At 37.8% G+C, this 26,654-nt stretch overlaps 1 protein-coding gene across 1 annotated transcript; it reads left to right on the top strand.

Moving 5' to 3' along the window:
• The first annotated feature begins 3,455 nt into the window (after positions 1-3,455).
• Positions 3,456-25,431, top strand: DCUN1D1 (defective in cullin neddylation 1 domain containing 1). The gene is made up of 7 exons (XM_075202194.1): positions 3,456-3,789; positions 7,427-7,643; positions 13,991-14,159; positions 16,454-16,584; positions 18,848-18,930; positions 19,417-19,513; positions 19,868-25,431. The coding sequence occupies exons 1-7, from the start codon at positions 3,787-3,789 to the stop codon at positions 19,945-19,947; spliced, it is 780 nt and encodes a 259-aa protein (XP_075058295.1). The 5' UTR covers positions 3,456-3,786; the 3' UTR covers positions 19,948-25,431.
• The last annotated feature ends 1,223 nt before the right edge of the window (positions 25,432-26,654 follow it).

Below are 26,654 nucleotides of genomic sequence, written 5' to 3'. Positions count from 1 at the left end.
TCCTCAATAGGCCTACGGCCTGACAGTCTGCTAGTAAGTTTCCAACTTGGGGGAGGCCAGACCTTTAGATCTAAACAGACATTTCCTGGCAAATCTAAGACGTTTATTTCTCCAGACAAAATTTAATGATACTGTGTAGAAATTGATTAACTTTTGGGGATAAAGCGGAACAGATGTAGGATTTTTGGTAGAAGTATCATCTTCACCGCAGCTATTCGCCCTAACCACAAAACCTCAAAGCTGGCCCATAATTTGGTCAAAAGCTTTCTCTGCATCTAGAGAAAGCAATACTAGAGGCTGTGAGTTAGCAATGTGATTTACTGTTGTACTAAGTACTCATTTTGTATTATCAGGTGCCTGTCTGCTGAAAACAAAAACTCACCTGATCCTGATTAATAAGTTGACGAAGGATAGGATTGAGCCTATTAGCTATTAGTTTAGCAAAGACTTTAATGGTTGAGTTCAGGAAGGCAATTTGGCGATAGTTTTGGCAGTTTGTAGGGTCCTTACCAGATTTGGGTATCATGATTTGAACCTCAAACATTTCCTTAAGGAAATGGCTATCTCCAGTAGCTTTGTAATTTAGCTTAGTTAAAATCGGGGTCAACTCAAACTGGAAGGTAGTATAAAAAACATAAAAACCATTGGACTTTATCACTTTTTTAGATTTTATGTCACTTTTCATTTTCTCATTTAAACAGAGCAGAGAGTCACCACTTCTTCTGGGAGTAAGGAGGGGAAGTTAAGTAATTCTAGAAAGGAATTAATGGAGTCTGCTGAATGTAGATTGGTTGTTTTTCAGGTTGTACAGTTGTTCATAACATATTCCAAATATTTAATACGATTAATCACATCCATACTCCTATGTTTACAAGCTAAGAGTTTACTTGCTCTTTTTCCCACGGTATAGAATTTCTTTTTTTTTCCTTACACTTTCTTAATTGGTTTTCAAAAAATAACAATACACGTGGCAATAGCAAACAAGCATACAGGATGCATAATAATATAACAATAAATGCATTTGTTACTCCATGAACTAGTATACAAATAATTGTTTACTCTATCTTGGATAGGCCATATTTTTACCATTTGTATACAAAAGCAAATTAAATAGAATTATAAAATATGGCAGCACGGTGGCTTAGTGGTTAGCACTTCTGCCTTACAGCACTGGGGTCATGAGTTCAATTCCCGACCATGGCCTTCTGTGAGAAGTTTGTATGTTTTCCCCGTGTTTGCGTGGGTTTCCTCCGGGTGCTCCGGTTTCCTTCCACACTCCAAAAACATACCGCTAGGTTAATTGGCTGCTAACAAATTGACCCTAGTCTCTCTCTCTCTCTCTCTCTCTCTATCTGTGTGTGTGTGTTAGAGAATTTAGACTGTAAGCTTCAATGGGGCAGGGACTGATGTGAGTGTGTTCTCTGTACAGCGCTGCGGAATTAGTGGCGTTATATAAATAAATGGTGATGATGATGATGATATATTTGGTTTATGAGCGTGTGTGTGTTTGAGTCGTCATCAGTAATAGTAGTTAATACTAAATTGCACATCTCATGGCATCAGCTACATTTAGATGCCTTCCCAGCAGGAGGAGAGAAATATGACTTATAGAGTGCTGAATTCTTGAAGTATATCCATCTGAACCAGGAATCCCAAAATGTCTCATAATTCTCTCCTGCCGCAAAAATGATCATCCATATCCATGTAGAAATACATTTTCGAGAACTAATCAGATAGTTAGAGGAAAGGAAGATCCCCATCAGATGGGTATAATCGCCTTAGCAGCGTTGCTAAGGTGCTTTAAAAGTGATTTTTTTATATCTTGAAACTGGCATTTTTTACCAATAAAAAAGGAAAAAGACTAGATCCCTGGGTACATCTTTACAGAGACGCATCACAATGTCTCAAAAGGGTTTCAGTTTTGAACAATAATTTGTTGGCGACAGGGTGAGGCTGTTACAACAGTTAAATATAATGCTCACATATTCATTGTTTCCAGCCAAACTCACATACTCATTGTGCCGAGCTGTGCCACAAATTTTAGCCCGGGTGCAAGACTTGACTCAGCAGCCTATTAGGAACATTTTAAATGGAAAAAAAATGCTGGTGGGCCAGTGACCGGGCCCAAGGTAGCCCACTATGGGACCGGCCCAAGGAACAAATGCCCCCCTGCCACCCAACCCCTGTCCAGCACTGCCTACGTACATGTTATGCCAGGGTTAAACACACACAGTGCCCATCACCGTGCCTAGTGATGCCCACACAAACATTGTGTCCAAAGAATAGTTAGAAACATGGTTTTACACAGTCAATGAAATATATGAAAAATGTGTATTCTAAAGGCGCTAAGATGGAATACACTATAGCCCTGTCTGACCAGTATTCAATGGAGTTTATACAATACAAAAATAATTTATTAATTGATATACAATCCAAAGAGAATTCAATTCACACATATACAATACAAAGACCATTCTACTAACCAATATACAAATCATGGAGCACCTTAGTGAACATTTTACAATACAGAGGATATCCTAGTGACCAACATGAAAACCAGAGAGCATATTTGTGACCTTCACACATATGGTTGGTTTACAGTCCTCAGGGGGTAAGTGTATCAAGCTGCAAGTTTCTTGCTGGTTTGAAAAGTGGAGATGTTGCCTATAGCAACCAATTGTATTCTAGCTTTCATTCTGTAGAATGTATTAATAAATGATAACTAGAATCTGATTGGTTGCTATTTTTCAAACCTGGCAGAAACTCTCAGCTTGATACATTTACCCCTAAATCTCTCCAAATCTGTGTGGACTTTACAATGCTGATTTCCATATCTGTGGTGGAATTAAAATGCAGACCCCAGATCTGTTTGCTTCTTTCTAGTCTACAGACACTACAGTAAAAAAAAACTATTTCCTGTGACAGAAAACAGAATATGGGGTGTTCACATCCTACACCACTATGGGTGGATGGTCTTTAGGAGACCTGTGAAATGGGCACAGAAAATAATTATTAATTTCTTGTTACTGTCAAAATTGTGCCTCTGACAATATTTTGTTTTAGCTTTAAAAACTGTTAGTGTCTGTAGAAGTTATGCAGTGCTGGCAACTACTCAGTGTCCCTTTTACACGAACATACATTTTTTTCAATTGTATTTATTTTGAAATTTGAATATATGAACGATATATACTTATCCATTGACTGCCTGCGTATGTATGGCTCATATATGTGCAACTGTATTGGGGAGAACATCATCATATGTTAGAGTGACTTTGCAGTGTTTCTGGCTGTTATTATCATTTATATCCTAATATCTGCTGAACTGCATACATGGGTCTGTGCATCCATAAAAAGGGTTTATTTCTTATAACACATCTTGGGCTTAAAATGATGGGTAGTATGAACTAAACAGTCTGCACATTACCAGTAACAGTATTCTGTATCTCATTTTTATCTCCATCAGTGACCGTCTCTCTTTATTCCTAGTAGTCTGGGAGTCTCTGACCACAGTTACTCCTTCCCTTCATCTCTCTCTACACCTGACAGTCTCTCTCTTCCTCCACTAACTCTGTCTGTCTTTCGGGGCCGTCTCTCCGCCCCCTTTGTCACAGCTGTTTCTCCCCGGCCGATGAGCCTGTGTGTCCCCGGCCCAGAGTGCCTGCCCGTGCCGGCCCGGTCTCTCCCTGCGTGCCGCAGGCCGCAGCATCATTGCGCATGAGCGAGATCGTGGAGAGCCTGTGAGAGCGGAGAGCGCCACTCACACTCACCTGGAGGCCGAGCACCAACATGGTGAGTGAGTGAACCGGGCCTGTGGCGCTCAGTTTGTCGGGAGAGTACGGGGATCAGGCGGGGCCTACCAGCTCTTAGGCCTCTTTCATACAGAGGCGTCATACAGCAAGTGAGCCGGGTGGCACCTCTGAAAGCCGGCAAGGGCTGCTACTAGACCTCGGGGTCTCAGGGCCTAGCTAGTATGTGTCAGTCTCCGCATAAAGGAGAACCAGACACACCGTGTAGGTAGGAGATTAGGGTAAGCAGAAGAAGTATAGGCGTATATAACCTGGATTTCATTGAAACCTGTAACATGTATGTAATGTGTGCCACTTCCATGATGACATCTCATGTAGTGTAAGGTGTCCACAGCAGCCCACCTTACACATACATGTGAACCTTGCAGTGGGTTTTGTTGTTGCTCTGTTAATGAGGAATGACACATGTACACATCCTTTTGTACAAGGAAAAGACACAGTAGTATATGAGTGTGTCCTTTTATTCATCATTTCTGTTACTGTTACCCAACACACACTCTGTGTACCAGTTTATTGTGTACTTCTCATTTCTAAGTAGTAAACAGTAAATTCCTAGAAGAATTGGGCTGCAATGAGTACTCCTTATTATAACAACTGTCATGGTTACACTACAGCAAAATATTATTTCTGCAGCATATGCTCTGACTTTTTTACTTCATTACTTCCAGTATCCACATTTATTATAACTAGGTATGAGCAGAAGTAATATTTTAATCCATAACTGAAATGCTATAGCTGAGAAAAATAAAGTTTTCTGTCCTAGTTAAATAATGTTAAGTCCTCTTTAACAGGTTCGTATTGTATATAAGTAAATAAGATGTGTAAACTTTTAGATAACACATTATAAAGCAAGTGAATGTGGTGTATATATTCAGTTCTATACAAGGGTAACAATAGCTGTTTTGGAACTTTGGGCCTGATTCATTAAGGAACGTAAATGCTGATGCGTAATGTATTTTACATAAAATTGCTCGGCGCATGCTCCGAAATGGACTATCCGCCAGTGAACACAAGTGTATGCAATTCATCTCTGAACTCAGAACACTTCCGACAGCCTACAATTTCAAGGGTGGTATGGGGGAGGTAAGGGGCGTATGAACGTAGGCTATGTGCAGAAGTGGCATACCATGGTTGAGTGCACACACATCCGTCCGATTCAAGCTTTGAACTTCTCTCAGGTACGTGATTTTCAGCCGTATCACTTGCACTAGTTATAGGGCAGGTATTCGTTGCGACTGTTAGTGATGATGTTGCGTATACATGGTAGAGCATGTTTGCAATGAAACTGCATTTTATGCACAGTAGACATTAATAACATCATGATAGATGTATTTCATGTAAAAAAAGGGAAAAAATACTTTTAATGTTTTTCATTAATGATTATTTTATTAACAGTTATAAATGTATTTAATAATTTTATTTTATATCAGTGTGTTCTGATGGGACTTTATATATACATATGTATTGTGCATATCCTGCCGGTTGTTGTGTCTGTCTGCATACAGCAAATGCCGTATAGGCAGAGCAAACTTAAGCTGGGTACACACTACACACTTTTCATCCAATAATCGGCTAAATCAGCCGACATACGACCGCTCGTTCAAAAGTCGGGTCAGTGTGTGCAGTGACACAATGGTCGAAAGTCTGCCCAAATGGACGATTGTCGCCTTATTTGGTTGGTCGTACCGTTTAATATTTTCGTTCCAATCTCGTTTCCGTTGTGTAGTGTGTATAAACTTCTGACCGATCCACAACAGTGAGTAAGAAATTACAGTCATTGCTCACGACAACATGGCTGTAAAAAGTCGCTAAAGGGACGTTCGCTCTTCCCTTTATCGTCCTAAACAAGGCTAGTGTGTATGCAGTCCATGGACCGAGCGATCGGACCATCGATCGCATGTAAAATCGCTCTGCATAAAAAGTTGGTCGGAATTTCTGTAGTGTGTACCCAGCTTTAGACCCATACTCAAGTAAATTGAGTATAGGCATACCTGCTTGCGTTTTCCATCCGTTTAAAAAAAAACAAAGAAATAAAACCCCGCAAATTGCTTTCACTTTGCTTTCTTTAATTAATCAAACCCTTCATGTACACCTTGTCAGAAGACTTTTTTGTTTAGTTTCCACATCAGTTCAGTGCTGTCTGTGGTCATCCGAAAAATCCAAGGCAGTAAATACCAAGGAGTATATTTACTAAATTGCGGGTTTCGAGAAGTGGGGATGTTTCCTATAGCAAACAATCAGATTCTAGCTGTCAGTTTGTATAATGTACTAAATAAATGATAACTAGAATCTGATTAGTTGCTGCAGGCAACATCTCCATGTTTTCAAACCCTCAGTTTAGTAAATATACCCACAAAACTTTAAGCAGCTGAATTCCTTGTTGTATTATAATTTTGTATTTTGTTTTCTTACACACATATACCAGCAAAGAAAAAATGTCAATTTTTAACTACTAGTAGAATAAATCACGGAGCACTACTCTGAAGCAGGGTTTGAGGTAGGCTCAACAAAAAGGCCTAGGGGCTATGTTTACTAAGCTGTTGGCTTGAAAAAGTGGAGATGTTGCCTCTAGCAACCAATCAGATTCTAGCTATCGCGTATTTAGTACATTCTGCAAAATGATGGCTAGAATCTGATTGGTTACTATAGGCAACATCTCCACTTTTTCAAACCCGCAGTTTAGTAAATATAATCCTTAGGGGCATATTCAATTGTCGTCGGAAACGCCGAAAATCTCGCTGCGCGCGCACTATTACCGTAATAACGATAGTAGTTTTAACGCCGCAGAAAACGTTGAGAATTGAATATATCCCTTAGTATAGTTAAAAGGATAACTCCCAACTTGGACATATATATTGTTTTTGCCTCTGTTAAAGGAACTCTAATAGTAATATTTTATTATTATCCTTTGCATTTGACTAATGTACACATTGAGGGATGAATGTATAAAAATATTCTTGTAATAGGAGTAGTTTCTATGATGATGGTAGTAAGTCGGCTCGCTATTCAGTCATTTGTTAGCTCCTGCTATCAGTGTAGTTGAGGTGTGATCATTTTCTCACAATACAGAAGTTTGGTGACCTGCCCAACGACAAGTGACATAATTGTGAGTATGGCATGGCCAAGTTCAGAAAGGCCTGGAGAGAAGGCAGAGGAAGCAGATACAACTCCCTGAGTTTGTTCATAGCATGTATATAGGGATGACATAAAACTAAGTGTAGTGCGTACACTCCCCTGTGTTAGGTCCAATTAAACACACAAAAAAATTATGTTATTCTTTTAAATGTTGATTCATTAGCTAGTTACAATATTATAGCACATATAAGTGTAAATTGACCACTTTGAGGACCGATTTTTTTTTAAAAAAATTTGTTTCCATTTTATATAAATGTAACTACAAGTAAGGTAAGGCAAATGAGGGGCCTTAAGATTTTAACAGTCAAGCTTTGTGGAAACTGATTCTTGTTAATGTTATATATGGCAACGGTTTGTATTTGCAAATGTTATTTAAAATAAAACGGTCAATTCCTTTTCTTAATGTTGGTTTCTAGTCATCGGGCTACAGATCATATGCATTTTTATTGCACATTACAACATTGTTATTGTTTTCTCTAACACAGAACAAGTTGAAATCCTCGCAGAAAGATAAAGTTCGTCAGTTTATGATCTTCACACAATCTAGTGAAAAGACTGCAGTAAGTTGCCTGTCCCAGAATGACTGGAAGCTAGATGTTGCTACAGACAACTTTTTTCAGAACCCTGAACTTTATATCCGAGAAAGTGTAAAAGGAGCTTTGGACAGAAAAAAATTAGAGCAACTTTATAATAGATTCAAGGGTAAGTACTGCTAGCTTGCCAAATAGTAAGTCGGTTAAATCACTTTTTTAATAAAACAAACTATATTACATAGGAGAGTAATTCTTGTATTTATTACAGCATTCATATTATTTACAACCAATCAGGGAGCTGCACTGTGGAGGATAGATACATTGTATTCTCTTCTGGCCAAGCTGCTCCTCCTCTATTTCTTCTCCCTATTTTTGCAAGCTATCCAAGCTGACCAGTTTACAGCTTTATCAGACAGAATCCATCACTACTTTCCTCCACAGGCAGGGCTGGCAGAGGCACTATGAATGCTCCTCCGGCCTCACTCAGACAGCATTGTGTCCCTTCCCCCTTGGAAATGGCGCCCCCGCTCCTGTTGCTGCTTCTTACCTTAGCAGACGGAACAGAGGGGAGGGTGACATCTGCCCCCTTTAATCTGTGAGAGTGGTTCCGGGCAGTGACATCATAGCCCAGAGCCTCTTTCCCAGCCTATCATTGTCATTGAGGAGCAGCCGCCTACAGCTTCACAGGTAAGAAGTTGTTGGCCACTTCGTGTCTACTGCCAGGGCTCTGTGTGATAGTTCCACAGGGGCATTAAAAACACAGAATGCGGGACATGATGTCCCCTGCCTAGTCTCGCCTAATGGTAGCATTGACCCTATCCACACTTCTAAAAATGTATGTATACATAGTTTATTTAGCAAGAACGGTGTATACAAACTTTAGTAAATTGTAGTACAAACAACAGACAACTACATAATATAAGGATATCCCTGCAGTAGTTAGAGAAAATGTGAATTCCATGTGTCCTTCATTCTAAATTCTGTAATAGTAAAATATACATACATATATGGCTTACAATAATTATCTTTAACTGTCTCAACCCATTCTTAAATAGCTTTATGCTGGTATCACACAAGTGTATCTGAACATGTTTGGTTTCCTGCCCAAAAACAAATCTTCATTCAGAAGCTGTGGCAAGCTTGCTTAGTGGCTCATAACTTTCTGTGGAAAACTTTTTTCTTTGTTGCACAAGTGTGCTTCAGCCGTGAAAATGCTGTACGTAGCATTTTGACAATTGAAGCACTGTAGTAAGCTATGTGCCAGTAATCAGCTACTGACAGCTTCCAAACGCTGAATTGTTTGGTTGATGGAGTAACAATGTTTAGAAATACTTGTTAGACCAAGCCTTAGGGAGTGCCTTTCTATGGTTCTTATTTTTAAATTGTATATTCTATATTCAGTTTACCTGTCAGACTTTTAGCTCACGTACTGAACAAAAAGTCATCATTTTGGTCCAGTTTCAAAATTGCTTAAAACTGCTGCCATCAACTTTCTGTTGTTCCTGTCACACTTACAGTGCTGAATTGCTCTGATTTCAAGCAAGAGCAAAATGTGACTGTTACCTCAGCCACAGTGATTAAACACCTCTTATCACCCTATTCTGGTTAGCAGTTTAAACAGTAATAGTATCCAGCTACAAAAGGTGTTAAAAAATGATTAACATAACAGCAGTTGTTAAACTGGCCTTACTCATTAGTAGAAAGTAATTTAAAGTTTTATTTTACAAAGTCATGTCCGTACCTAAACTTTTACATTTCCTTCATTTTCACCCATATGATAATAGCACCATATACTCTTAGGGCTAGATTTACTAAACTACGGGTTTGTAAAAGTGGAGACGTTGCCTATAGCAACCAATCAGATTCTAGCTTTAATTTATTTAGTGCATTCTACAAAATGACAGCTAGAATCTGATTGGTTGCTATAGGCATCTCCACTTTTTCAAAACCGTAGTTAAGTAAATATACCCCTTAGACTCCACCCACATACAACTAACTGATTTCCATTGGAACTTACACGTTCAAAATGATCAACAACCAGGTCTCTTGCCAGTTTTGTATATAAAGTGTATAATGATTCATAAACTGGCTCATGTGTTGAGTGTACGTGGGATATTTGGTATCTAAAATATTGCTGATTTTTCCTCACACGTCATAGAGGTGCAAGCAAAAATCGGTGATATTCTCGGTACTGTAACGGCTTCATATCGCGCAAGGCTCCTACGGACACCATCTGGCAGGCTGGATCTAGAGGTGTGGTTTCTCTACATGAGCTGATATGCCTTTGTAGCCGGTGATAGACCTCAGAGCAGCTTGTAATGGTTGAAAATATTTGGTTACTTTATCTTGATTTTGGAGTGGTGTTGATTGACACACTGGCATTCTTTGGTTTCACTTGGTTTACCACTTTCCTTTTGATGTCACTTCTTCCATGTGTCATTGAAGAAGATCTATACAGTGATCAAGCATTGGTACTGTACATGTCAGTCATCTTTTGGAGGTTTTCACTGTGTCCAAATATGCTGACCCTTGTTCAGAGAGTTCATTCTCTGTTTTCTCCAAAAATACCACTTACTTTTATTGTCTTTCATTTAACCACTCCACAACTCAATGGCACTGCATCTACTTGGCCTCTCAACTTAGTTGTTGAATGTACCCTAATCATCTATTTGAACCTTATCTGTGTGACTCACCTGAGCTTCTGACATAGCAACTTAAGAACCATTTTGACATTTTTATTCAGATAAATTGATTTTGGTTCGTGGTTCGGACTCTACCGTTTTACCTTTCTGACTGAGCTAGCTTCCTGTAAGTCAATTATTGCCAAATTGTAGTTCCTGTAACTAACAATCCCACCTATGTAGTCAGAGGTCGTCAACCTTTTTCCATCAGTGTGCCAGATAATCTAGCACCGGTGTGCACACACACACACCACTTTGTAATTACTTTACACAAAATTGACAAGCAGTAAGTTCCTCATCCATAAATAAAAATTGTGACTGTTATCACTCATTCTGAAGTCTCTATCTACAAAACACTCCAACTTAATGCCAGTAAGCAAAAACTGACAGCAGTAACTTAAGCTAGGTACACACTACACGGTTTTCGTCCAATAATCGGCTCAATCAGCCGACATACGACCGCTCGTTCAAAAGTCGGGTCAGTGTGTGTAGTGACACGATGGTCGAAAGTCTGCCCAAATGGACGATTGTTGCCTCATTTGGTTGGTCGTACCGTTTAATATTTAATAAATATCTAGTTTCCGTTGTGTAGTGTGTATAAACTTCCGACTGATGTGTACGAAATTGCAATCATTGCTCACGACAACATGGCTGTAAAAAGTCGCTAAGGGGAAGTCCGTTCTTCCCTTTATCTTCTAAAACAAGGCTAGTGTGTATGCAGCCCATGGACCGAGTGATCGGACCATCGATCGCATGTAAAATCGATCGGCATAAAAAGTTGGTGGAAATTCTGTAGTGTGTAACCCAGCTTAAGATCTAGCAGGAATAAAGTTAAGTAAATATCAATACAGTTAAAAAGTTACACAAGGACAATTACCAGTAAAGGAGAGGGAGGAGAATATGGCAGTTGAAAGAGATAAGTAGAGACAGGAAGTGATATGGATATTTTGCTTAAAACTTCAGGCTAATATCAAGTTTTAAACAAAAATATAAATATAATTATATTGTGCTATCATTGATGTATTAACAGTTAAATTATTATACCGTACAGTCAAATGAACATACATTGTTCACCAATGTTATTAAAGTGTTTCAAGTGTACCACCTTAAGTGACAGTGGATTTACATTGTCGCCCATTATGTCAAGTGCAGTATATTTGGGTGTTCAAGAAACAGACAACTTGTGTTGTCAGATAAGTGTTATCCGCATAAATAGGAATTGGAAAGCCATATTAGTAAGACATGAGATAGGGACACGAATATCTGTAAATGTGTATAGACGCCATTCAGTCCTAGGTGCATGCAAGATGTAGTGTATGGATGTAGTGTAGCGCGGACACTACCCAGTGTACATTGTCTGGATGCAGTGCAAGGAATATATGTCACTGTTAGGGGCTGCTTCTACAGACTGTCGACAGAGAGGCAGTTATCACCAGTGGGTTCACATTCATCGTTTAGCGTTTGCATGGAGCCCGGCATGCCAGTGACATCAGAGTCTCGTGCCACATTGGCACACGTGCCAGGGGTTACCGACCCCCGATCTAAGTGATCGATAACCCTCATGGCATTCCCTCATTTTCATAATGCTGATACTTCTATTTAAATAAACTTCAGTTGAACATACTTTTCAGACCACCCTGTTCCCTAAATTTTACAACATTTACATATCTGCTGCCCGGGTTTTGGTTTTATGCTTCATTTTCTTTCCTCCAGGTTGTTTTCTTTGACTTTTTTTTTTAATCCAAAAAATGTCTAATATGTATTCCCCCTCCTATTAGTAGGTCTTATTATGGTTAGTGTTTAAATCCTTTCATGTAAGCTGTTTGAGCAGGGTTTTCCCTGCTGTTGCAACATGCATGTGTAAGTGATAAAATCCTGTTATATGGCCTTGTATGTATTAATTTGTACGGCACTACAGAAGATGTTAGAGATTTATAGTAGTGATATTAACTATAATAATGTTTTACTTCCTGTTAGTGTGTAGTAAGTTTTATCTCCTCTGGTTCCCACTCTTCTGTCACATAACTATATAGGAAAATAAAAAGTAGTCACATAAATTTATCATGCAAAACTAATACCGTTTGTATTCCATTGTGGTTCAGATACCCTCCTATTTATATTACAAATGCTACTTCTGGGAAAGTGTTCACTGTATGTGCTTCGTGCCTGGGCCCTTAAAAATATACAAACATATGTAAACATCCTGCTATCGTACGAACTTATGTAACCTTTACTGCAATATATTGCATTCAACTCACCTTATTTAAAATCGTGGATTAACTAAGATCCATCTAGTTATCTAGACAGACAGACGTGGACAAACTTGTTGGTATCCTTCCACAAATTGTTTTCTGAAATAACTTGAAACTGGCACAAGTAATTTGCATCCATCGTTGTTTATTCCATCTAGAATAGAAATCAGACTTTATTCTATTTAAAATAATAAAACAAATGAAAATGGCATGGACAAAAATGATGGCACCCTTAACCTAATGTTTTATTGCACAACCTTTAGCAGCTATTACTACAATCAAGTGATTTCTGTAGCTCTCACTGATAGTTCTGCAGTTAGTTTGGCTCACTCTTCCTGAGAAAACTTCTCCAGCGGTCTCAGATTTGATGGGTACCTTCTCCAACTATTTCCATAGATGTGCAGTAGGATTCAGATCGGAACTCATAAAAGACCACTTTAGAATAATCCAATGTTTTGTTCATATCCCTTCTTGGGTACTTTTAGCTGCGTGTTTTGGGCAATTATCCTGTTGGAGGATCCATGACCTGTGACTGAGAAATAGCTTTCTGGCACTGGGCGGTATGTTTCACTCCAGAATGCTTTGAGATTTCACAGTGCCAGACGCAGCAAAGCATTAATGGACCACATGGAAAGCTTAATTGTTTTGCCTGTGCACATAGAGCCGATGTGACTTGTCAATAAGCTCCAGTTTTAACTCATCTGTCCAAAGGACATTCTCCCTGAAGCATTGTGTCTTGTCAATATGCATTTTAGCAAATTCCAGTCTGGCTTTTTTATGTTCTTTCAAAAGTGGAGTCTTCCTAGGTCTTCCATGGAGCCCGCTATCACTAAAAAAGCATAGGACACTGACGTACCTTGACCTTTGAGTTCAGCTTGTATCTCTTTGAAAGTTTTCCTTGGTTTTTTATCTGTTATTCTCATTGTCCCTCTATTCAATCTGGGGTTCATTTTCCTCTAGCGGCCAGCTCCAGGGAGGTTGGTTACAGTTTCATGGACTTTAAAATTCTTAATAATATTTGCAGCTGTAGTCACAGGAACATCAAGCTGCTTGAAGATGATCTTATAGCACTTACCTTTATCATGCTTATCTATCATTTTCTTTCTGTCTACTTGGACAACTCTCTCTTTTGCTTTCTCTGTTCTAAGTTCAATGTGGTGCACACGATTTATACCAACAGCAGAGTGACCACTTTTATTCATTTAATTAGGTGGAATGACTGATTAGAAGATCGAAGATGTGTGCTGCTAATTCAAGAAAGCAATTCGTTTGAAATCTCACAATAACCCAATTATTTATAATCTTTTCTAAGGGGTGCCAATAAATCTGCCCAGACCATTTTAAAATATATTTGGCGAATAAGCAATCATCTATTTCTTTTGTTTTATTTTATGACCTACTGTAGGCATGCAGGTAGACAATAGTTTTTAATTTCATCACTTGTCAGGAGGAATGAAGCAGTGTTTCAATGAACTGTAAGGGTACCGACACATTTGTCCTGGTCTGTATATCTTATGTTCTGAATGATACTATATCGCTTTTCATTTCCTATTTGTTTTTGTTTTTTCTTTTTTGCTATGCAGACCCTCAGGATGAAAATAAAATTGGAATAGATGGCATCCAGCAATTTTGTGATGATTTGGCACTGGATCCTGCCAGCGTCAGTGTACTAATTATCGCATGGAAATTCCGAGCAGCCACACAATGCGAGTTTTCAAAGCAAGAATTCATGGATGGAATGATAGAATTAGGGTAGGTGATTAATAAGTAATTAACTGATCATTAAAAAGTGTTCTGTTTACCTTGTTTGGGTTACCTTTGTATGCACTAATTATGGTTTAAACTTCATGTTGGCAATGCTTAAAGAATAAAGCCACTTTTGAAAATAGGTATATGTGAAAACCTGTGTATCGCAGAGGTTTGTGTTATACCTGAAATGACAGATGAGTTTATACCTAACTAAATCTACCCAGCAATGTTGTCTGTTTTTTCCTTTAGCAAAAGCAGTCATTGCTTAGGAGGTTGTTATTTCTCTATCTTCCAACCCTCTAGGGAACTGGAACATTAGTGTATTCCAGTGCCCCAGCTAACAAAAATGCCCTGTACAAACCGCAGATTGATGAATTAAAAGGTATTGCCCGAGATGTCACTGCTAGCATAACAGATATGCAATATATTTTATCATGTAAGATTTGTCTGCAACATCTGCACTATATTAGTGTCATTCAGTGGGAGAGGGGATACTAAAGTGGAAAATCGGGGTAGAATACGGATTATGCTACATTTATGATTGTTTCAGTTTTGTGGTTTTTATGCTTTTATTAGGATAATACCTACTTTACATAATTTCTGCCATAAACCTAATATTTGTCCAAGAAATGTGTGTGTGTTCTTTTTTTTTTTATCACTGTGACCCCAGAAATAAGTTTTGTTGAAGCTTCTGTGACTCCCAGTAGCAGTGGCTTTATATCTCAGGTGAGGGAAGGACAGCATTACTGACATCACAGCGCTGTATACATTGCTTGTGGCTGCAAACTACAATTCCCATCAGCCAGTGCATGCATCCAATAGTAGCACAAAACACAATCTGTCTCTTCCTTGTGACTACATCACTGAGCTGTCTGGTTGCATCAGATAGTGTTGGAATCCTGCATAGTGATAAGAGCTGCAGAGAATCTAACACAAGCAGTTTGAAATGGGAGGGGCAGGACAGAGAGTTCCTAGGCAGCATGGAAGTGTCTGTTACCCAAAGCTTCCAAACAAAACAAATCAGAAGGCCCCAGTAATATTTGTATATTCCAAAATAAAGCTCACTAGATTTCATGGAATCTACATGTTTAAAAGTAAAATTATCCTTTAAGTTTGCTTGCTTTCTCTTCCCATGTTTAAAAATATATGTATTAATACTTTGTATGCTCGCACTGTCTAGGGTATAGAGCCCACCTGAGGGCTAAAGAACTGGAAGATTTCTGCAGCTCCTGGGCCCTCGATTTAGAGACTGAGGGGTATTCAATTGTTAGCGTTAACGAAAAAAAACGAGCGCTCAATAAATATTACTGTTTATACGGTAATATTGCGCACGAAAAGCGTTAATACGGTAGTTTACTCGCGGAATTTCAGCTCGCCGATCAGGGTGCTGCGAGCTGAAATTCCGCGAGTAATTACCGTATTAACGCTAAGATTTTTGGAGTGCTCGTTTTTTTCGTTAACGCTAACAATTGAATACCCCCCCAAGGATGCTCATAGCCATGCTTCCTTTAAGGATAAGGCGATTATGTGTACACACACCTTCATTTATTTATTTTCTCTTTTTCTTCAGTTAAATTGACACAATATAACATATAAAATTATAAAGGGCCAATATATCCTGCAGTGTTGTATGATGTTGTAACTAGTAATACAAATAAATTGCAATGAATAAACATACACAGAATCCAGATGTATAGAGATTCTTTTCCATGTTATAAAGGAATGGGGAAAAGATTAGATATGTTTGAAGAGTTAGGCGATTAACTAAAGATATAATATGGATACATGTACATCACATGGAGAGCTTTTTCAAAGGCCATTATTAGACCAATATTAGGAAAGAAAGGTGCAAAGTGCATGTGTTAAAGTATGAGATCTATAGTGAAAATGAGTGTGTAAAGCACATTTTAGAGGAAGAGCAAATTAAACAGTAGACAAAGAAAATTGTTTGGTTACGTTATAACCTGTTTGTCTCAAGGTATTTTAAAAAATTATGTAATTACCAAAAAAATGACTGTTGTAAAAGTTATGAACCTACTGCTCATAAGCTTACTGTGTAGTGTCTATTACAAATGAATTTACCAGAGATACCACAAATGCAAAGAATTCTATCAGTTGAATTTAGTATGAAATGTTGCCACCATACAGTGTATGTTATCCACATTATGTTCTGTTGTTTGGATTGGTCTTGTGGTGTAGTATAGCGTCTATGAATCGTACAGTGCTTCCTTTCAGGATATTTTCATAATGAAGATTAACATTTTGTGGTTTTATTTGTGTGTGTTTTTCTCATGCAGGTGTGACAGCATAGAAAAGTTAAAAGCGCAGCTACCGAAAATGGAACAGGAATTAAAAGAGCCAGGGCGATTTAAGGATTTTTATCAGTTTACATTCAGCTTTGCAAAAAATCCAGGGCAGAAAGGTCTAGGTATGTTTTAGATTGCTTTGAATTGAAACCACACATCTTCTATCTATTGACGTAAATTAATTTGTACGGCTCGTATCCACACATATAAGACAGATAATACAATGAAATAAGGTTTGGGGTAGAGAACCTCTTAATATTTTGTTTTTGATGCCTTTATTTTAGGATGGAGTATAACATCTTCTGGATTCTTGAAGAAAAGAATTTACACAATGAACACATTACAATATATTTGTAAATCTACTCTGTTTACAAATGTTTAGTACCAAACTATAAACCATGCAAGATGATGATAGGACACCGATAATCATGGCTTCAAATCATATATTTAATGAAAAAAAAATCACTTAAGTTGGCTTTTGTTGTGGTGTGAGTCAAGTTACTGATCAACAGAAGTTCTTTATTTAAACCTTGTGAAAGAGACTTCTTTAACACTTTCATTTTTTCAGAAACACATTGTCAGATTACAAAGACTATAATTAATTGGCCTATTAGAGTACCTATGAAAGTGTGAGTTTCTTTCTGTACGGTTTATAGCAGACCTGGATAAGTTTCTCTGACCGCCAGGACGTGGCTGTGTAGTCCAGCTCTAATAGTAGTCAGGTTGGGAAGAGGAATAGGAGGCGCTCCAGCAGTGTATAGCACGGCTGCTCCTCATTGGATGATATCCCAGCCAATCAGAAGTTGCATGGAGCACAGGTCTATTTGAATTGAACATACACTGCAGCTAACAAATTAACAAAGCAATGCTGTGATCACTAGGGTGCATATTATAGTCACCATCAGGCATTTGTCTATCACTGGTTTATCTTGGTTATGTGTCACAAGATGACTCACCAGTTGCTGCTGGAGAAACTTCATGCAATGAGTCCAGTTTATGATCTGACTAATATCTATGTTTAAAAGGCAACTACCACTTGTATATAACACATCTATTCATTTTTATTTTCAAAATATTCTTTTCATTTGAGTATTTCGGGGTTTAGTACATTATCCTTTGCTTGAGTAAGTACTTGTGGATTTTTAGTGTAGCAGTGTTATAAAAGTTGTTTATATGTTACATACAGATCATGGATCTGAAAAGAAAAGGCTTAATGAGGAAATATTGTCAAAATTATATTTGTATCATTAGCATAATTAAATATTTTGCCTGTAATTCATTAGAAAATACCTCTATGTAATTATACAGTTATGAAATCTGTCACTTGGAATGATTTAGACTTGCAGTTTTTCACTAAGATTTTGAAAATTCACGTAATTTGTAGCACTGTGCCAAAAGTATTAATTACATTTAATAAATTGCCAGTTTTTCCCCAGTGTGCCCATTGCTTGTCTCTACTCATTGATTATTCCTCACAGTACCTGCTGTGTAGGCATTACAGCACATTTCTTTAAATTGTGCACCTAGGGGAATCTAGAGAGGGAAATACTGTGCTGAGAAGGGGGCATGTCCTGCACTGCCTAAGGGCGGTACAAATATCGGACATGCTCACAATAATCATCAAATAAGTGCAGCTCTTACCTTGCCGCTGTATCCTGTTGAGTAGGGTTCATAGTAGTATTAATAGTCACGCTGCTACTGCACCCACGGTCACTGTAGTGAACTTTATGAAGTAGGCATACAAAAGGTAGTTGACTGCTTGGGGTCTGTGTGCAGTCAAAATGGGAGCAGCAGACTGGGGTCTCTAATGCGCTGATCAGTGCAAAGAGCTGCATGCAGGTTGTCCATCACTGCATTAGGGTGTGGCTGGGCACATCCCATGTACATGACCTGCAGAAAGATGCACTTGGTGATCATATCTGTGTGTATGACATTATCAACAAACAGCAACAGTTTCTTATTTATTTATTTTCTTTATTTTTTTTTAACTTTCAAAATAATAGTTCCCATACTTGTATTTATTTTGTTATTCAATAGCTACTGATTTCTTGAGTAAACAATATAGTAAACACATATACATACAAACTAGGGAAAGCGATTGAGTAAAGTTTCACAGTTAAGATGCACATACACGAGGCGATCTGGCAGAATGGCCGGATCTTTGTCATATTTGTGATGTTTATAGTGAGCGGTGAATTAACTGAACATCCTCCGATGCGCAAATTGTTTGCAAATCGCTCCTGTGCATCACGTGTACACAAACATTCCAATGACTTTCACACTATGTATCATGACATAATATTATAAAAGTTGTAATCGTAAATTGATTTTAAATATTTTGCAAAATGAATGCAACATAATTTTGTCAATTGTGTCACCTTTCAGATTTAGAAATGGCCATTGCCTATTGGAATTTAGTACTAAATGGACGATTTAAATTCCTAGACTTATGGAACAAGTTTTTATTGGTAAGTTTAATTACTTTTTACTTTTTTTTGGAGGGGGGGGGGGATAAGTCAATTTTGAGTATAAGACTACTTTATGTGTGTGACATTTTATATTGGTAATGCAAACTACATCTATACAGCTGTTTGTGCATCATATTACTCATGATTGCCACACACAGGTAGCTGTGAACTTGATTTTGTTTGCCATAATGATGATGATAGAAAGTAACAATCAGATGATGACTGTGATCTAACAAAGTGTGCAGTCTCTGTCCCCATAGGATCAAAGGTCTGATGAGTCTGTTTTGTCCACAGATCTGGTGGGCAAACTGGACATATCTGACCACTTAATGTTGGGTTGAGTGGCCTGATTTGCAAATGTAGTAAAAGTCGTAACAGGTTTCCCGTGGTGAACCTGCGGACGGATCATTAACGAGAACCCTTTACTGCCTTGAAGTGTTGCCTTCCATAACACTGGTTCATGAAACATTTGTCTTTTGCAATTAGGAACATCATAAACGATCAATACCTAAGGACACATGGAACCTTCTACTAGATTTCAGCACAATGATAGCAGATGACATGTCAAACTATGATGAAGAAGGTATGCTGAAATTACTGTAATGTTAATGTTTAGCCAACATGTTTCAATGCCAGTAGCTGTCCAGTCTGTTTCTGTTGACTTTTTAGAGTATATAGTATGACACATTATGTGAAATGCCCAATGTTGACTGCAAGGAAAATCTTAACTTATTGCTTGAGCAGAGGTTACCTGGAGAGTCAGATTTTGATTGTCTTCCAAGAAGTCCCCATAGCCTTCTCTTTCCTTTGGGCTACAACTGCATCAGATCACGCAGATGTGAACTAAATGTTAACTATGCAGGGCTTTAAACTATCTGTATTCTAATGTTCCTTATAAGTTCCGATTGCCTAATCGCATGTATTCCTCTTTTTTCAGGAGCATGGCCGGTTCTCATCGATGATTTTGTGGAATTTGCACGTCCTCAAATTGCAGGGACAAAAAGTACAACAGTGTAGCACTAAGGAACCTTGTAGAATGTACATAGTCTGTACAAATTAACACAACAGAAAATTGCACAGTCAATTTCTTCTGACTGGACTGAACTGAAAATCAACCCTTGCAGCAATTCAAGAGGGTTTAAACAGACATTTGGAGATATCTTAAGACCATATCCTATTTCATTCTTTTGGTGGTTTGGGCCTTTCTCCTAGTCCTGGAGTGCAATTTCCACTTCATGTTTCCAAATTGTGGATTTCATTACATATCTGTGGAATATCCTAGTTTGCTCTCTCATACATTTTTAGATGAATTCTGTGGCTTTTTCACATTCACATAAAGCACAATGCTGCCTTCATCTGCAAACTTCATCATAGCCTTGGTGAAACTGGTTTTGTTTGCTCGCTTCAGAGACTATGCAGGTAGTACCCAATCAAATAATGTACTGTTGTTCTCCTATAAAGGGAAAAGGAAATGTGGTCTATTTTAGATTTCACCATAAAACTCAACAGGCAATACAAAGGTACTGTATACCTGGTTGTAGTTGCCAAAGGAAGCATTTTGGTGGAAGAAATGGAGAAGACTTTAAAGTCAACAACAACATGAAAACTCGTCTGTTGGTTTATTTTCCCAATGTTGTTAAATGTTAACATCATGTCACATTTTGAATTGTTTTCTGAAAATGTTCTTTGAAAGGAACAAAGCTGCACCTATTTCTTGCAGTAGGTCCTATCTGTGGTATGTGTAATGTGGAGTCCTGGGTAATAGTTGGTGGCATTACGCTTTACAAGTTGTTAGTATATAATAACTTGTGAGTTAATCACATGTCAACATTAGCTCTAGACCTTTATTTCAGGAAGGGAAGATCTGGTTCATCAGTGTCTTTAGTTCGATCAGACACTTCTCTACCACCCTATGTCACCTTGTAGATTCCTCTTCTTAACAAACCGTGCCTGGATTGAGTTTCTGCATTGATTGAAGGCGAATGTGTACTCAATATCTCATGCCCATATAAAGTACATATCTGCAACATAGTACAAAGATAACGAGACAGTTAGAATTTAAACTAAGCCAAATGAAGGTCACCATGCCTAGAACAGCAAGGAGCACAACCTGTCAATTTGGTATGATTTATGATGATTTGTTTTAAGTAATGAGGCAACACATCTCCTGGGTGCTGTGCCCAATGTACTTTTTTTTTCTTTTGTTTTTTTCATCCCTTTTTAGACCTGGTAGTATCAGAAAAGAATGGAAAAATTTGTTTTTCTTATTACATGCTAAATAACATTTAACTTAACTAAGGCTTTTGTTTTGATTTTTTTTTTCTTCTAGCTAACGTATAGCATTATTATTTGCTTCCATCGTTCTGCCTTCTAGAATCATATGAGCAGATATTACATATTTGGAATCTGTAATACTAGAAGAATTTTAACTGTACAGTTAATTGTTGGTGAAATCTAGTCAGTTTACGGTCTAGTGTAGCAATTCTCTGTATAGTGCTTTAAGATTGCTCATCGATCCACACAAGTGGGGATTTCAAATTTGGCAGATTTAGACCATATTGGTCTGAAAATGTTTTTTGTCTCCAACATTTTTGCTGAAAACCTGCTGTGATTTTTAATAATTTCTGCCTGCTGGCCAAAATAATTGAGTGCAGGATCATGCACACTAATATTGTTCCATTGGCTCCTGGCCATTCAGCTTGACCACCACAACACTGCCAATGAATCAGAGCATTTTGTCTTAATGGCTGAAATTCACATTAACTTGTTTCACCAGATTGTTTACTTGAACCAACTTTGTTTATCTTCCATGAGTATTCTGTAAAAGATAATTAAGATCCATTTCTAAAAAGACAAAGCTACAATTGATGTGCTTGTATACATTAACTGAGGCAAATGCTATTTAAATAATATGCTATATATGGAGCCTGAAATTATATTTTAGAAGCTTTCTTTGGTATAGATTAATTTCAAAGATAAAGGAAATGAAGCGCTTGCTGGATAGAATGTTGCTCTTTGTTGGAGGTGACGCCAAACTCCAAAGGGAAAAATATGTATTTTTTAATAATCATTTTAAACTCCATTCGTAAAGAATCCCAATTACAGAGGAATTATTTTTTATTTTAATATGCTCATGTCCAAATATATTTGAACCAGTTAATTCCATTATGAAACATTGTAATCCTTTTCCTAACCTCTGTGGCCAAGGATAGTGTGTCCATCTAGGAGTGAGCTACAGCGCACATCTACTAACTCCAGCCCCTACCTACATATCCGTATAACAGCAGCCCTTCTTGGCTATGTTCTACAATAAGTAGGGGAAAAGGGGGCGCAGAGACGCAATCTTTTTCCAAACCAGCCAATCACAGAAAGGCAGCTGAGAAAGTCCTGGTATGGTAAAGCAGAGTGTTCTTTATGGTAGGGGAAGGGGTTTAGTCATTAAGAAAACAAAGAGAAGAGAGTTTTCTTTTAAACATTCTATTTGGGGGCATATAACCAAAGTAGACATGAATGGGTATTGGTAATATTTGGTTCAGAGTGCTCAGTTTCTGAGAAGATGCTATGAATAATTGAAAGACATTTGTATGAAAACTAATCTGCAAAGACTAATTGGATTTGGTTTTTTTTACTAATCACCCTTCACAGTGTTAAAATAGTCTGGGTCCATTGTTTTTCTCATGTTCAAAATGAGTAATAATACCTCTGTTTTAGTGAGGCAGCTTTTACGTGGCTTGCATTTATTGACTTGGACATATCCTGCAGCTTTTACTAAATGCATTGATTTATTTTTCTTTTTTGTGCTTTTCATATGCTTAGGAGTTTCATTTTGTTCACCCTGGATACAGCATGGTTCTATATCTACTAAGCAGAGCAGCTTTATGACATATCCAAAGGCAAGAAAAATAAACAACCCTGCTTAATGATATGGACATGCTGATAAATGTATAAGCCAGTAAGACACAGAAAAATATGTAGTAAAAGCTGCAGGAGGGCATGTAAACCTTCAACACTCTCATTCTTACATTTTTTTGTGGGAGGAGAAAAACACAAATTGTTTTATCTTCAACTTGTAACATGTCTCAGTATCTTTTTGTAATATTAGTGTAAAAGCTGGGGATAACTTACTGTGACCGTCTGAAATGTCATCTATACCATCAGTGATATAACGCGATCTGTTTCTCATGGCTAACTGGGTTAACTGACAACAAAGGCTTTGAACAACCAACAGACTATTGTGCTAAAATACAACCAGTGAAATACATCAGGACTTCACAAATCCACTCATGAGGCTCAATTCACTATTAACAATTATGTTGAAAGTGCAGTGCATTTAGACATTGGGAATAATTCTTTTTTTTTTTTCTTTCTAGTAAATTTATCTTGTAAAGAGCAAGGTTTGAAAACCTTGCTTTAATTATCCACTGATCCCCTTTATAAAATGCTTGCACTTAACCATGGATATCCTTAAATGGTGGTCTCTGAATCGTACAGTATTTCTTCAACTATTTGTATTGTTATTCCTGCACAAGTCTTGTGTAAACCTAGTCACTTGCTACTGTGATATTATTGAGTTTTTGTGGCATATCTCTTACCACAGTGGTTTTCAGACGAGCAGTGCATGTTTTCTGGCTTTCTTCAAAAGGAGGCCAGATTCTCTGATTTAGATTGTCTGATACATTTACCTGTACTCCTGTGAGTACAGCTGCAAAACATTTGTTTTGTTGCTCATTAAGGACATGTTGACAACCAGTTTTCTAAAGACCTAGCCCAGAGTTTCCTGACTTCATGTACTCCCAACAATTATTATACATATAGTCTGTTAATCATACTGGTAGTTTCTTGACCAGTTGTCAAAGGATAAATGGGAAGTGTGAACTTTAACATTAGCTAATGTGCCCTCAAAATCAAGTCCCATTGGGCATTACATTAGCAAGCTAAAGTGGTTTCACACCCGCAGGTGACTTGGCGTTATTGGCTTGAACCTCCTGCAACGTTTACAACTTAATGTACTTATATTAATGTCACCAAGGAGATTTGTTTGTTTGTTTCCCTGACATATGTTGCAGCTCTGCTTTTTACATTATAAACCACTTTGTCCAGAGAGAAGCTTTCTCCTATCATACGACAACTAAATATGTGAAAGCACAGAAAGAAGCTAGTGTCCACACAAGCCAATAAATGGGATAGATATTTCTTTCTGATCTTCTGACAGTGGAAATGCCTGTAATGGTTTTATGGGTGCTAACCAAGGTACAGAAGATTGACTTTAAAACTATTGGGGGTAATCCATACTTGATCATTTTCAGTTATCTGGAATATCCTCTTTTGCGAGGTACGGAGGAATAAAAAAAGGGCACGGTGTTTGGATTTGCTGTGAAAACAAGCCCTGATGGTCAAATCTGCAGTTGAAGAGAGATTGCATTATGCCTATGGGGAGTTGTAAGGACGGTGAGTTGTGTGTGGGGGGGGGGGGGTATTGCCTGTGTAGGTGATACCTTAGTATAACCATTGACAGACAGGATGGAAATGTTGAAGGAATCGTGTAAGATTAGTAGATGTCTAAAAATGTTCAAGCTGCTTGTCAAAAACCACCAAAACAACTGCATTTACTGACTGCATACATGTGTTTTGCATAGTTGATACTTTCTTGTCCTTGAGTACTGATGCCTGATTCAGTGGTCTGTGGAAGCTGTGTTCGAGATGTGTGGGCTGCTGTCAAATGTAGGATCCTGTATTTTATCTTCAAGTTAATATTATTTTTCCGCTTTAGCCTCCGCAATATAAGCTTCTAAGATGACAATGGTTTTTCTGGTAAAATTTGCCATCACAAGGGATGATTGGTTGACTATGTCTCAGTGACTGTACATGGAAATGTAGTTTTTATCATCTCAGTCATTCTTTATTGTACCAGAGATATGAACAGGTCAATATTTATCAACCCAATGTAGCTGTGGGAACCTTTTTATTATTTTTTTTTTCTTTAAAAAAAAACCCTCTACAGGCCATAAATGAGCAGAAAAAGCCCTTGTGAATGTTTTTTTTTGTTTTGTTATTCTTTAGCCTGTTCTAGTCTTGAATTTTATATTTTGTTCCTCTCAACCATTTCTAACAGTAAAAACAATCATGTTGCAATATGTTCAATACACATTACAATTACTGTGTAATTATAACAATCTATTATGTGAAGCTGAGAAACCAAGTCTATGTTGCTGAAGTCAGAACAGCATTGTTTAGTGAAGACATGGCAGCGCCCAGACACTTAATATGTGAAGTGTATATTAAAGATGGTATAATGTGTTTCAAGAAAATGCTTTGTTTTGAAAAGTGCTCTGTTGTATGACTGTTGTGTTTTTTGTTTTGTTTTTCATTGTCTTACTTTAACCTTAACTTCACTGTTGTTTTTCGTAGCTCCACTCAACAAATCTTTATTTTCCAAGCTGAGCAGAAAGGTACATCTTTTTTTGCCAAATATCAATAAACATGAAAAAAAAAAACTTAAAAGAATAACAATGTGTGGATGATGAAAATGTAAAAATGCAGACACAATACAAAATCAAGGTATTGACCTAATTATATAAAGTATCAATAAATTCCACCTAGTCAATCTCTTCAATCACACAGTTTTGGTCCACACGAAAGCAACAATATTATTGATACTTATACATGCAAATGATGCAGTGTTTTCATTTACTAGCAATGAGCAAAAACTCATGATCAGAGACTTCAAGCATTTTCTCTGTAATATGTTAACTTGCGTTATCAGTTTTATCACTGAAAGAAGATGGATTTACAGTATTAAAAATTTAAAAATTGCCTTTGTCTGGTATGACCAAACATGGTTTATTGAAAATGTCCTCCGCATTTTCAATAAACCATGGGGACTGTTTTTATGTTGGCAAAAATGCAAACACAAAACATACTTAAAATTACTTTTTTTTTTCCAATAATGGTTTTTATTAAAGCTTTTAATTACAGGGTATACACACAAAAAAAGAAACGGTACATACTCTAACTATAAAGGGGATGCAGGGGGAGGGAGAGGGAAAAGGCAGGATGTACATATCGGTACATATCAATAGCATCAAGAAATACAAATCCCAATATTTTGACAGATTACAAATTGTTCAACATGCTGCTTGGGGGCCACTTCCAGATATTACTGTAACGGGTTGCAGGGGGACCTCAAGGAGACTGACTGAACTGAGGTTTTGGATACATATTGGTTCCAGTCAAACCATTTGATGTGGGGAGAGGAGGCAGTAGAGACGTACGATACTCCCAATGTTTCCATGTCACAGCTCAACTGAACCTTGGAGATTATTTTAGATATTGAAGGTAGCGTAGTTGATTTCCACACTTGGGCTATCACCGCACCGGTTGCTATAAAAATGTGACCTATGACATACTTTTCCCCTAATAAAACTTCTGGTGGAAAAAAGTGTAAGAGTGCTACTTCTGGAGTATTAGGGATCGGAGTTTGGATGACCTTAGATATTAATACGTATACTTCTGCCCAGAGTACACGGGCCACAGGACAACTCCAGAAAACATGGAAGATGTCCCCTATATCCCCACATTCGCACCAACAGGCTCTAGTCTGGGCCGGCCACATCTTATGTAGTCTGTCAGGAGTCATATAGAGTTATCTCTCCCAGGCTAATTGGGAGGAGACTTTCACCGACTGCTGACTTGTGTTGATGTGCGTGTACCAGAAGGAGATAGCC

This window comes from Mixophyes fleayi, chromosome 3 (genome assembly GCF_038048845.1).
Source record: "Mixophyes fleayi isolate aMixFle1 chromosome 3, aMixFle1.hap1, whole genome shotgun sequence".
In the NCBI taxonomy this organism is placed as follows: domain Eukaryota; kingdom Metazoa; phylum Chordata; class Amphibia; order Anura; family Limnodynastidae; genus Mixophyes; species Mixophyes fleayi.
Note: the sequence above shows the minus strand (reverse complement) of the source record. Positions and strands in the feature narration are given on the sequence as shown.